At 55.7% G+C, this 11,150-nt stretch overlaps 3 protein-coding genes across 4 annotated transcripts in view; 2 read left to right on the plus strand and 1 right to left on the minus strand.

Moving 5' to 3' along the window:
- The first annotated feature begins 1,025 nt into the window (after nt 1-1,025).
- EIF6 (eukaryotic translation initiation factor 6) lies at nt 1,026-6,873 on the plus strand. Of its 2 annotated transcripts, none has more exons than XM_008256063.4 (7): nt 1,026-1,182; nt 1,397-1,516; nt 1,626-1,711; nt 3,356-3,531; nt 4,075-4,251; nt 4,430-4,611; nt 6,598-6,873. In XM_008256063.4, the coding sequence occupies exons 1-7, from the start codon at nt 1,067-1,069 to the stop codon at nt 6,605-6,607; spliced, it is 867 nt and encodes a 288-aa protein (XP_008254285.2). In that variant the 5' UTR covers nt 1,026-1,066; the 3' UTR covers nt 6,608-6,873. The 2 variants fall into 2 exon arrangements, with proteins under 2 accessions (XP_008254285.2, XP_008254287.1); XM_008256065.4 differs by having other exon boundaries at nt 1,176-1,211.
- Nucleotides 6,874-7,574: 701 nt separating this feature from the next.
- On the plus strand, nt 7,575-9,084 carry MMP24OS (MMP24 opposite strand). Its single transcript, XM_070051903.1, has 2 exons — nt 7,575-7,650; nt 7,757-9,084. The coding sequence occupies exon 2, from the start codon at nt 7,759-7,761 to the stop codon at nt 7,942-7,944; it is 186 nt and encodes a 61-aa protein (XP_069908004.1). The 5' UTR covers nt 7,575-7,650; nt 7,757-7,758; the 3' UTR covers nt 7,945-9,084.
- MMP24 (matrix metallopeptidase 24) overlaps nt 8,436-11,150 on the minus strand; it is a 49,200-nt gene continuing 46,485 nt past the window's right edge. Inside the window, exon 9 of the mRNA XM_051846145.2 lies at nt 8,436-11,123. Within this exon, the coding sequence (XP_051702105.1) occupies nt 10,786-11,123 (338 nt within the window). The 3' untranslated portion in view covers nt 8,436-10,785. The remainder of the gene's footprint in view (nt 11,124-11,150) is intronic.

Consider the following 11,150-nt stretch of genomic DNA (forward strand, 5'->3'; position numbering starts at 1 on the left):
AATGAAAAAGCAGCAGGAAGATGGCCCTTTGAGTGCCAGTAGGCACCCAGTAGGAGACCCGGATGAAGCTCCTGGCTCCCGGATTCAGCCTGGCCCAGCCTGGGCCTTTGTGGCCATCTGGGGAGTTGAACCAATGGATGGAAGATCTCTTTGTCTCTCTCTCTCTCTCTCTCTGCCTCTCTATAACTCTTTCAAATAGCAATGAAACAAATCTTTTTAAAAAAATAAACGTCTTGGAGCACAGGTTGTGATGAGTTGTGGATGCTTTTCCTGAGCTCACCCCTGCCCGTGGGCCAGGATCCACCAATCAAAGCAACAAAGGCAGAGCCGGCTGTGACCCAGCAGCCTGGTGGATCCTGAGGAATGTGGAGTTATGGGATTGCACGCCGGGGGCAGAGGAAGGGCACCGCTCAGGCCAATTACAGAGGGTGCCCTGGCGGGGAGAGGACGGTGGCAAGGGGCTCCAACCCCCTCGGCTTCAGTGTGGCATTCCGGGAGACCCTGGGGCTTTCATGGATCCTACAAAATGTGGGCCAAGTACTGCAGTCCGGGAGAGTAGGGCCCTTGACCGACACCATTGAGCTGGGGACAAAAAGGGGCTGTGGAGTGAGTGCAGAGTCCACAGGAAGAGGGCACGGCCCCCACATCCTTGCTCACCCTGGATCCCTTTCCCCTCCAGCCTCCTGTCTAACCAAAGCCTTCCGCAGCCCGACTTCCCAACTCTCTGGCCTCTTCGTCCTAGTCTCTCTCTCCTCGCTACTGGACACCCATCCAGCCCAGACTTCAGCCCCAACTTTCATTCCTCAGCCCTTCACTGTCCCCTGGGTTCCAGATCAAGATTTCGGACCCCTTGGCCCAAACCTGCCCCTCCTCCTTCAGTAAATACCTCCATCGTCAATCCGTCTTCTGGGAGACACCCCTGGCTCTTTCTCGCCCTCAACCTTCACTGAATGAAGGCAGAAACGAACGAACCAATGAGAGCACGCCAGGGGCGTGGCCAAGCTGGGCGAGGCCAGACCACTTGTTACCATAGAGGCCTCCTGGCGGTTGGAGCTAGAGTGGCCGCATGCGTGGCTGGGCACGCCGGATTCTCCCGGAAGTCTCCCTGGGCCGAGGCGGAAACGGAAGTTTACTTAGGCACGAGAAGGGGTGGTTCCGCGTGTGGAGACTGCAGTTAACTTGGTGAGCTGGCGTGACTAGGGGCTGGAAGGGTCTGTCAGCTCCGCTCCCCGCGGCGGGGTGGGGAGTGGGGGCGCCGGAGAGACTAGAGGGGTCCGGTGGGAGGGACTCGGGTCTGAGGGACCGAGCTGGGCTGGGTCCCGGCGCGGCCTGTGGGGCCGAGGAGGGGCGATCTGGGGCGGAAAAGAATCCGCCGGTCCTGAACTTTGCCCCACAGTCCCGCAGGCCTCATGGCGGTCCGGGCATCATTCGAGAACAACTGTGAAATCGGCTGTTTTGCCAAACTGACCAACACCTACTGCCTGGTGGCCATTGGAGGATCAGAGAACTTCTACAGGTGCGGTGGGAGCCCCAGGGCCCGCAGTGTCGGGGCGGGGAGCCGGGAGATCGCAGAGGGAGGGCACTGGCCCCTCTTACCCCTGACCACCGAGCCCGTGTCCCTACAGCGTGTTCGAGGGCGAGCTCTCTGATACCATCCCCGTGGTGCACGCGTCCATCGCCGGCTGTCGCATCATCGGGCGCATGTGTGTGGGTAAGGCAGGTGAAGGGTGCCGAGGGAGGCAGAGGGGTTTCCACGCACCGTCAGTCATTCCCCTGGAGGGGTCTCGGAGTGACCTCGGCATTTCCAGGCTTTTGTTCCTTGTCTCCGGGAGCTAGAGACGGCGCTGGGTGGGATCTTGTCTGAGTGACAGCAGATCAAGGACATCAGAGCCTTCGTGAGAGTACTAGCAAGTAGCACTAAGTGCTTTCACTCTTGTGAGGACATTGGGACGAGGAGTAGGAAGTACTGGGCGAACATGATTGACTCACCAAGTTCCACACCTAGGGTAGAACATTTGCATCTTGACCCTCCCCTGCCACCACCTCTGTCTCAGCATGCCTGCCTGTCTCTTTGAAATGACTTGGTGAGATCCGGGCCATCCTGTTTGCTACCTGTAACTCTTAAGTTCCCTTTACCAAGTCACTGAGTGGTGTCCCGACCCCCAGCCCTCTTGGCTCCGGCCATTGGTCCTTTCTTCAAGCGGACCTGTGTTCCTTACTGCCACCCTTTCTTTCTTACTTCTGCAGGGTGCAGTTCTCTAGAAGTCTGTTCCTGTTCTAAATATTTTCTGATTCAGTTAAAACACCCTTAGGGCTTGAGAAGCAAGTTTGGACAGGATTCAATTTCAATCTGGCCCTTAATGTGTGTGTGTGTGTGTGTGTGTGTTTTTTTTTTTTTTTTTTTTTTTTTACAGGCAGAGTTAGACAGTAAGAGAGAGAGAGAGACAGAGAGAAAGGTCTTCTGTCCATTGGTTTACCCCCTAAATGGCCACCACGGCCGGCGCGCTGTGCCGTTCCAAAGCCAGGAGACAGGTGCTTCTCCTGGTCTCCCATGGGGTGCAGGGCTCAAGCACTTGGGCCATCCTCCACTGCCCTCCAGGGCCACAGCAGAGAGCTGGACTGGAAGACGGGCAACCGGGACAGAATCTGGCGCCCCGACCGGGACTAGAACCCAGGGTGCCAGCGCCGCAGGCAGAGGATTAGCCTAGTGAGCCATGGTGCCAGCCCTTTATGATGGGTGTAACTCGGAGTTCAGAAGATCAGAGGTGTGGTCTTGCATGATAGAGGGAGGTTTGGCCATGGTTACCACAGTGTATTTGTAGTTTCTTCATTCTTGTGTGATACGTTTTGTGTAAGTATATCACAATGCGCTCATCTGTTCTGTTCTATTGGTAGCTTTCAGTTTGGTCTGTCAGGAATAGTGCTGCTATGTTTTTTAGTGAAAGTATTGCTGGATGTGTAATGCCTAGCAGTGGAACCGGCATAGGCCCTGGTTCTATGCTAGTGGTGCAGTAGATGATGTCATGATGATCTGACGTGGCTAACCAGTTCATGTTCCTATCAGAGGAAAAGAAAGTTTCAGTGGCGCCACTTTGTATTGATAGTGTTTTTAAGATTCAGTCATTTGATAGGTACATAGTGTTAGCTGAATTTTTAAGTAGCAGAATATGTAACTAGTGCTGAGAGCCCTTCCTTCTGCTAGTCTTGTTCCCTGCTGGTTGATGATGGTGAAGTGGGTCTGAAACTGTCTTGGGATAGCTGACTGGGCTGGGCTAGGTTGTATCCTCTAGTACTAGGAGCCATTTTGTGTGTTCATATTCATTTTTGCCCCAGTGTTCAATTTGGGTCTCTCCAGGGAACAGGCATGGCCTCCTGGTGCCCAACAACACCACTGACCAGGAGCTGCAACACATTCGCAACTGCCTCCCAGATTCTGTGCAGATTCGGCGGGTGGAGGAGCGACTCTCGGCTCTGGGCAATGTTACCACCTGCAATGACTACGTGGCCTTGGTCCACCCAGACCTGGACAGGGTGAGGCATCCCAGTTTGGGCCTGAGAGTCACAGGACTATCCTAGTCAGTGGTTACTCCTTATACTTGGCCGACAGGCAGGATTTAAGGGTATCACTATGGTTTCTCTACATGAGCTGTTATATTTTAGGCGCTCGTTGGAATAGTGATAATAGAGGCTTTCCACGGTGTGGTCGATGCCAGAAAGAAAGTGAGGAGGGTATTAATCTCTCAGGACTGGGGAGATTGACCATCCAGTCCTGCAGCCTGGGCCAGGACAGCTGTTTGACAATTGAACTCTTAAGTGTGGGTTTGAGGGAAAAGGATGTCATACAGACCAGCCCCTGGCTGTTGGAGGCAAGCATGGGTAGTAGGCGCTCCAGAGCTGAGCTGGACTGCTCTAAGCTGTGTCCCCTCCTTTCTTATAGTGAGGTTTCCATATACAGTTACATAGCAGTAAGTGAGGGTCTGGGGAAGGCAGTCCCTGGGTAGTTCTGTCATCAGGAGTCTCTGATTCTGTGGCCTACAAGTTCTGGACCCTTTGCATAGTACCTTTGATTGATAGGAGACAGAAGAAATCCTGGCTGATGTGCTCAAGGTGGAAGTCTTCAGACAGACAGTGGCTGACCAGGTGCTAGTAGGAAGCTACTGTATCTTCAGCAATCAGGGAGGGCTGGTGCATCCCAAGACTTCAATTGAAGACCAGGATGAGCTGTCCTCTCTTCTTCAGGTCCCGCTTGTGGTAAGCATTCCTGTCCTCTGGGCCTCGTCTGCTGTTGAGCAGATCCCTTTGTCCGGTGTCCGGGAATCTGGGTCATTACCTTCAGCGGTTTGGGATCATGGCTGCATGTAAGAAGCCAGGTTTGGGAGAGACTTTGGCTTTTCGTGCCATAACCCATGCTGCGTCCCTCCCTTGGCAGGCGGGTACCGTGAACCGAGGCAGTGAGGTGATTGCTGCCGGCATGGTGGTGAACGACTGGTGTGCCTTCTGTGGCCTGGACACAACCAGCACAGAGCTGTCAGTGGTGGAGAGCGTCTTCAAGCTGAACGAAGGCCAGCCCAGCACCCTCGCCACCAGCATGCGGGATTCCCTCATTGACAGGTGTCTGAAGCTTCTCCTTTTGCCCAGGGCAAGAAACTCAAAATGGGTTTTGGGTGTAGGGAACGAAGATGCCACCTAGAGGGAGAACCACACTGCACTGGTCCTGCACTGGTTCTCAAGTGTGAGGGCGTGTCTGCACACTGCTGAGCAGCCCCAGGGTGCAGCTGTTGGGCATTTCCTGAGCGCCTTCTGGTTCTCATCTTTGAAGACTCAGTGTGGTCTCCCTGTGTAGGCAGACCTTTCCTGTGGTCCAGCTTATTTGATCACTGACCACACTTTGCGGTTTCTATTTGCCTGTGTGTTGGTATCTCCAGCTAATAGGCCAGAGACAGAAAAGAGCTGTTGGCTAAGGAAGCCGGGAAGGCCACTGTCAAACCTGGAGACTCTAGATGCCTAAGGGAGCTCTTAGACTGATTGGGGGTGGGTATTGGTGGGTATTGCATTAAACTCACAATCTGGATTTTTGAGACTCAAAAACCCCAAAGGGCTGTCACCCTGACGATTCCAAGGTGGGAGGTTTAGAATCTTCTCTCTGGAAGACCAGCAGTTACCAGGTAGTTCAGCCTCCTCTCCCATCCTCTGCGGAGGATTCTCCTCAGGGCATGTCACACCCAGGCAGCACAGGAGCCTTTGTTAGGCTAGAAATTCCAAAGTAGAACAAGTGCCAGGTAGCAGACTCCATACTTACCATGGATAAAAATTCCCTTCGTTCTCCCTCCTTCATCCATTGATTTGCTTGATATTGCTTGAACCCTGTGAACAAGGCTCCCTGAGGATGGAGCATAGTGTAGCAATTTAGTCTTATGTCCTGCCTCTGAGGGCCAGAGTTAGAGGGAGAGACAGAGAAAGAGATCTTCCATCTATTGGCTCACTCCTCAAATGGCCACAGTGGCCGGAGCTGGGCCAGGCCAAAGCCGGGAGCCAGGAACTTCCTACAAGTCTCCCGTGTAGCTGGTAGGGGCCCAAGCACTTGGACCATCTTCTCCTGCTTTCCCAGGCCATAGCAGAGAGCTGGATCAGAAGAGGAGCAGCTGGGACTAGAACTTGTGCCTCTATGGGATACTGGTGCCCCAGGTGGAGGATTAACCTACTGCGCCACAGTACCAGCCCCAGAATATAAAATCTTGTAAGGGAAATGGTATTTACAAAGTCATGTAGCTAAAAAACAAAACAAAAAAATCAGCAACCTAAGAACCAAAAGGAAATTTCTATAACTTGATCATTGGTACCTACTTAAAAACTATAGCAAATGTTGCATTTGATGATCAAATTTTAGAAACTGTCATTAAACTCAGGCAAAACTGCCAATAGGCACAAGCACAGGTCGTCATTTTTCTGGTGGTCCTAGCCTGTGCAGTTAGATAATTGAAAGAAATGGTATTGGAAAGCAAGAGACAAAACTCACTAGGCACCCTAGTGTTTGGGCCCATGAAGCCTCAAAGTGAAGATGACAGGCAATTAGAATACAGCGTACTTCCGTTTTGTAATCACTCACATAATTATTTCCAGGAACAATGCGTTTATTCAATCCGTACTGAGTAGCTCTCTTTTTCTCCCTTGTATTCATGGCCATTTTTGTTGTTAGCGCTAATGAGGGAGCACCCTGGAGAAGGAGGCCATAGTTCTGGCCTCAGTCCTGCCGCTCCCTTGTGGCCCAGGCATGTCTTGCCCTCACTGAGCGCCCTGTTGCTTACTCTGATGTTTGATGGGCTTGCCCTGAGGCTCTGCTTTGTGATTGGTAAGTTTGAATAGCTGGGCAAGTTGGCCCACTTGAGTGGAGAAAGTTACTTCTGGTCTTTTTTTTTAAGTATTCACTTGTAAGCTGAACTCAAGTCATGGGGTGCGGTCAGACCTGGATCCTGGGTGAGCCCAAGTAGGGCTGTGAATGTGGCTTTTAAGGGCTAAGCTAGAACAAAAGATCTGTGGGTGAGGGTGAGGTGTGCCCTGTGAATCGGCTCCTAATGGTGCTGCTTCCTCTCTTTTCAGCCTTACCTGAGTCATCTTCCATGCTGTTCCGTGGGCTCCTGGCTCTGGACTTGGCTCTCTCCATACCACACCCAGTTTGCACCGGATGATGGCAGGGAGGTGGCAGAGAGCTCTCTGGGACCGAGTGGCTGGGTGCCCAGCCCTCCTCCACTTGTGCTGTCTCCCAGATCTGTTGTTCCTGCAAAAACCTGCTGTGTCACGCTGGCCTGCAGGCCCTGGGTTCCGGGATGAGAGTTCTGCTGTCCTGTGCCTCCCATTAAAGGGCAGTCGCTTCTAGCTGTTCTGAACGTGATGTGTGACTTAGGCCTGTGCAGCCCTCCCCACTGTTCCAGGGACCTGGGCATATTGGGCGGGAAGGACACTGTAAGGCCGCCACCAAACACCAAACACCGGAGTTAGAGAACAGGTTTATTGTTGGGTTGGGGAAGCCTGGGAGAGGGCGAGACAGTGTGTGTGGGGGGGTGTGGGGGAGGGAAATAGGAGTAGAGAATCCCACTAGGGTGGGGGTGGAGCTGACACTGGTGTTTGGGCCATGGAGCTTCGGACCAAAGCCTACTGTGCAATGTGGCGAGGGGGCCAGGGCCTAAGATGGCCTCCGAGCCACAGAGTGCCACAGATAACACTATGCCAGTTTACTAACAAACACACAACGCACCCATCATCCTTGGGATGGGAGGCCTCACTTCCAAGACCGGAAGTACTCCATTTTCCACACTTTGCCCTGCCCGAGGATGGGTTCTGTGCTAACTCTCGGGCACTCGGCCTCACAGCATTCGTGACTTCGGACCTGAGATGGGTGGAGGCTGCTGGCCCTTTGCCTTCGGAGGTTGGGTGGGTTTGGAGCACGTTGGACACCGGGGGAGGCTTCGGCGCCGCCAGCACGTCCTGTGTGGGGTGGGGCCTCGCGTCACTGGGGTGGGTCGGTCTGGGCGCATTCATTGGGCCCCGCCCCTGGAATCCTAGCGGCTGGGGGGCGGGTTCAGTGCGGGGTGACGTCAGGACGCCAGCTCCTCCCTACGCCGGGCGTGGGATCTGAAGACCGCTGCCGTTAAGGTGAGGCCTAGGCGGGGCCGGGTGGGATCCGGCCGGGCTTGGGGTGCGGTGGTGGTGGTGGGGAGTTGCCTCCCACTCCAATCCTGAAATGCTTCGGTTCCTGCAGGCATGGGGGCTCAGCCGAGCAGTGGCCAAGGCGCCCCGGAGCCGGCGCAGCCCCAACCCGCAGCGCTGGAGGGCCCGGAGCAACCACGGCCCCCGCCGCAGCCGCAGCCGCGGCCGCAGCCCGAGCCCGGCGCATGGGGGCCGCTGGATGACGTGCGTTTTCTCATCGCCTGCACCTCCTGGTACTGACTGGGCCGCTGGAAGATGAAGCCGCCCCCCTCGTCCCCTGCCAGCAGCTGTCCCTGCACTTGGACTCCCTGGCATGGTCTGGTCTCCTGTCCCCACGACCCCCTGTCTTCCTCACTCCTCTCCCAGTGTCGGGCAGAAAATTGCAAGAGGTCGTAGGGGATTGGAAGCAGGGCCGCCACCTCCGGGCTGCGAACTGCCTCAAACCCTGAATTTGTTTGCCTTCCAGCTCGTACCCAATCCCAGCTCGTACCCAATCCCAGCTCACTTTTTTGCTCAGCCCTGACCCAGTTTGGGGCCTGGGGCAACAACCTCCCCAGCCTGAACCAGAACCAGGTCAGGCCTCCTGGCAGTCCCAGCACGGCCCCACGTACCACAGTGACCCTAAAGGGAGGTTGCGCCCTCCGCTGGTCTGGCAGGTGCGATGTGGGGAGCACCACCCTGTTCCCCCAGAACCGCATCTTTGTTCCCACATCCCAGGGAAACGACACAACTCTGTATTTCTGTTTTATTTAGAAATGATTTAAAAAACATTATACAAAGGCTGATCAGTTTAAAATGTGACCGACACTGGAATGCTGTGATGTTCCCCAGGCTGAGGGGAAGCTGGGCTCTGGGCCCTTCGTGCTTTACCCCTCTGTCTGACTGCCCTGTCCTGGGGTGATGGACACACAGACGACCACAGGCAGGAGAATCCGAGATGGGAAGCCTCTAGGCTGAGCCCTCTCCGGGCCTGGCCCTGTGTCCCTCAGACATCTGCAGCCTGGGCTGCCGCCCTCCATCTGCTCTTTCTCAGCTGGCCTAGGTGGTGCCAGGAGCCAGCGGGGAGCCTGGGGGCACCTAGAGCTTTCCAGAAGTGAGAGCACCAACCTGAGGAGTGGAGAGGGCCAGAGAGGGAGCAAGGAGGCCAGGAGAGATGGACGGAGGAGATACACTTCTCAGCGCATCTCAGACCCTAGAAGGTCCACGGAGGGGGACAGAGACCCAGCCAGCCTACTGGGTGGCCTGGGCGAGGGACAGAGTCTCTCTGTGCTTCATCTGAGGGCACGGTGAGAGTTACCCTTGGCCTCCCAGGGCCTGCATGAGTTTATGTGAGTGGACAGGTGTGAGCTAATAAAGTGCTTCGCAAAGTATAAAACACTATACAAACCTATGGGTCACTAATATCTCTGCAGTTGTTCCCCGCCTGCCCCAGGGAGCCTGCCCTTGGCCAAAATGAGAAAGAACAGGATGACAATGACGGGGCACAGTGGACCCACACAGGTGCCTCTGAGACAAGAGATTTTTCTCGAGACAGCTCCCAGGGCAGCAGGAGTCCCTATCTATGCTACAGGGTAAGCCACCCCAAAGCCCAGAGGCCACAGGGTGGGGGTCAGGTCCGTGCAGGCTCAGAGGGCGAGGGTGGCATCTGAGACCCTGTCGGCACCCTGAAGGCTGCTTGACACCTCTTTTTTGGCTTTGGCAGAGAGCCAGCGGGCACCACTAAGCCCACTGGTCTTGCTTGGGGCTCCTTAGTGGCAGCTCCTTAGTGCTGGCCTCTGCTGGACTGGAGTAGGGCAAGCTGAGCTCTAGGACTCCTGCTGGAAGTGAAGCGCGGGCCTCAGAAGGTCAAACGAGCAGGCCCCTGGGCCTGGGGTGCCCTTTTCCTAAGAGCAGTGTGGGAAGACGGGCCCAGTGAGCTGGGTTGCAAGGGCCAAGCTCAGGGTGTGAACACTGCTTCTGGGCTGAGTGAGTGGCCTCCAGGTAGCTAGGAGTCTGGGCTCTGAGCATTTCAGAAGGCTGCCCTGGGTCCCTTACTGCAGCTTGTTGGCTGGGTCCCAACAGCGTTGGCCCTGGGGCCGTTTCTGCTCCGCCTAACTACTCAGGCTAGGCCCTGAGGCCCCAAGTGATAGGTTGGAGCAGGGCTGGGGGTGGAAGAGGGACAGGGATAATGAAAAGAGGGCAGCCGCAAACTTGGACCGGTGTGTAGAAATAGGGTCGGCGCCTGTCCCAGCTCTTCAGACCCATGCATGGGGCCCCAGCTACTGGGTGTCTGGGTGCTAGAATGGCCTTAGCAGCACCTTGTTCCTGATGGCCTGGGGGAGGGCCGCCATGCCAGCCTCATCACCAAGACAGTCCTCTCTTAACTCACCTAAAGCCTCAAGCAACCTTTGCAAAATGGGACTTTAAATAGTAGTGACAGGACATTTAAATATTCACGACATGACAGCTGGGTCCCTGTGAGATCCAGCTGGGCCACAGCTCTGCCTGCAGCACGTGACCCTCAATCCTGGGTCTTGGAGGAGACCCTGGCAAGTGGAGCAGGTTTCCTGAGGGAGCTGCTGTTTGCCAGCAGGGGAAACCCAGGTTCGGTGCCCACTGTATCGGCAGCAGGGGTCTGGTAGCCTTGGAGGACAGTAGGGTGGGTGTGGGGGACATCTGACCAGCAGGTGTTGGCAAAAGGGGACCGGGACAGGTGGCATCTCCCAGTTGGGGGATGAGAGCTAGTGCTGGCTTCCCACAGAGGGTGCTGGGTCCCAGTCAGGAAGGGAGCTGTGGTGCCTCCTGGACACCACAGGATGCAGTGACCACAGAGCTCCTCCTGGCATGGTCCCTGCTTCCTGAGGGGACCTGGCCTGTTCCCTCGAGTAGAGGGTTGTCTACCCAGGACAGAAAGCCTGCCCTGGGGCACAGCCCCCATCACTCCCAGCCCCACACTCAGCCTAGGCCAGCATACCCACTGCTTCAGCTGTACGACCCGGGCCCTGCAGGCCCCAGTGGACAGCAGCCAGAGCTGCCCCTCAGACCCTGGTGAGGAGGGTCCTGGATGGCCAGACCCAGTGGACAGTGAGGGCTCTGGGCTGCTCATACCCACTCCTGAACTGGCCGCTTATAGTAGGTGACAGGCTGAGGGCCTGCCTTGTTCTTGAACTGGAAGATGGTATAGACCAGCACCAGGATGCAGAGGGACAGGATGCAAGGGATGACCACTGCCACCGCGTTCACGGAGCCTGGCATGTCATTGATGGTCACCATGATGTCCACGTCATCCTGGGGCAGCCGCCGCTCCTTTCGCCGCTCCACCTCCTTCTGGTTGCAGCCCATCCAGTCACGCAGGATGTTGCGTGGGTAGCCTGGTTCCACGCTTAGTTTCTGGTTGTCAAACTTCCAGTAGTCCCGGCCCTTGTAGAAGTAGGTGTAATCTGCAAAAATATGGCCCAACATCACCA

Source organism: Oryctolagus cuniculus, chromosome 11 (assembly GCF_964237555.1).
Source record: "Oryctolagus cuniculus chromosome 11, mOryCun1.1, whole genome shotgun sequence".
NCBI classification, from domain to species: Eukaryota; Metazoa; Chordata; class Mammalia; order Lagomorpha; family Leporidae; genus Oryctolagus; species Oryctolagus cuniculus.

Excerpts from the sequence above, each read along its gene's own strand:
- MMP24OS (XM_070051903.1), top strand. The coding sequence starts at position 7,759 with ATGGGGGCTCAGCCGAGCAGTGGCCAAGGCGCCCCGGAGCCGGCGCAG.
- EIF6 (XM_008256063.4), top strand. The coding sequence starts at position 1,067 with ATGCGTGGCTGGGCACGCCGGATTCTCCCGGAAGTCTCCCTGGGCCGA. Across the intron at positions 1,712-3,355 it reads CATCGGGCGCATGTGTGTGG|GGAACAGGCATGGCCTCCTG; the intron begins GTAAGGCAGGTG and ends GGGTCTCTCCAG. Across the intron at positions 4,252-4,429 it reads TTCTTCAGGTCCCGCTTGTG|GCGGGTACCGTGAACCGAGG; the intron begins GTAAGCATTCCT and ends CTCCCTTGGCAG.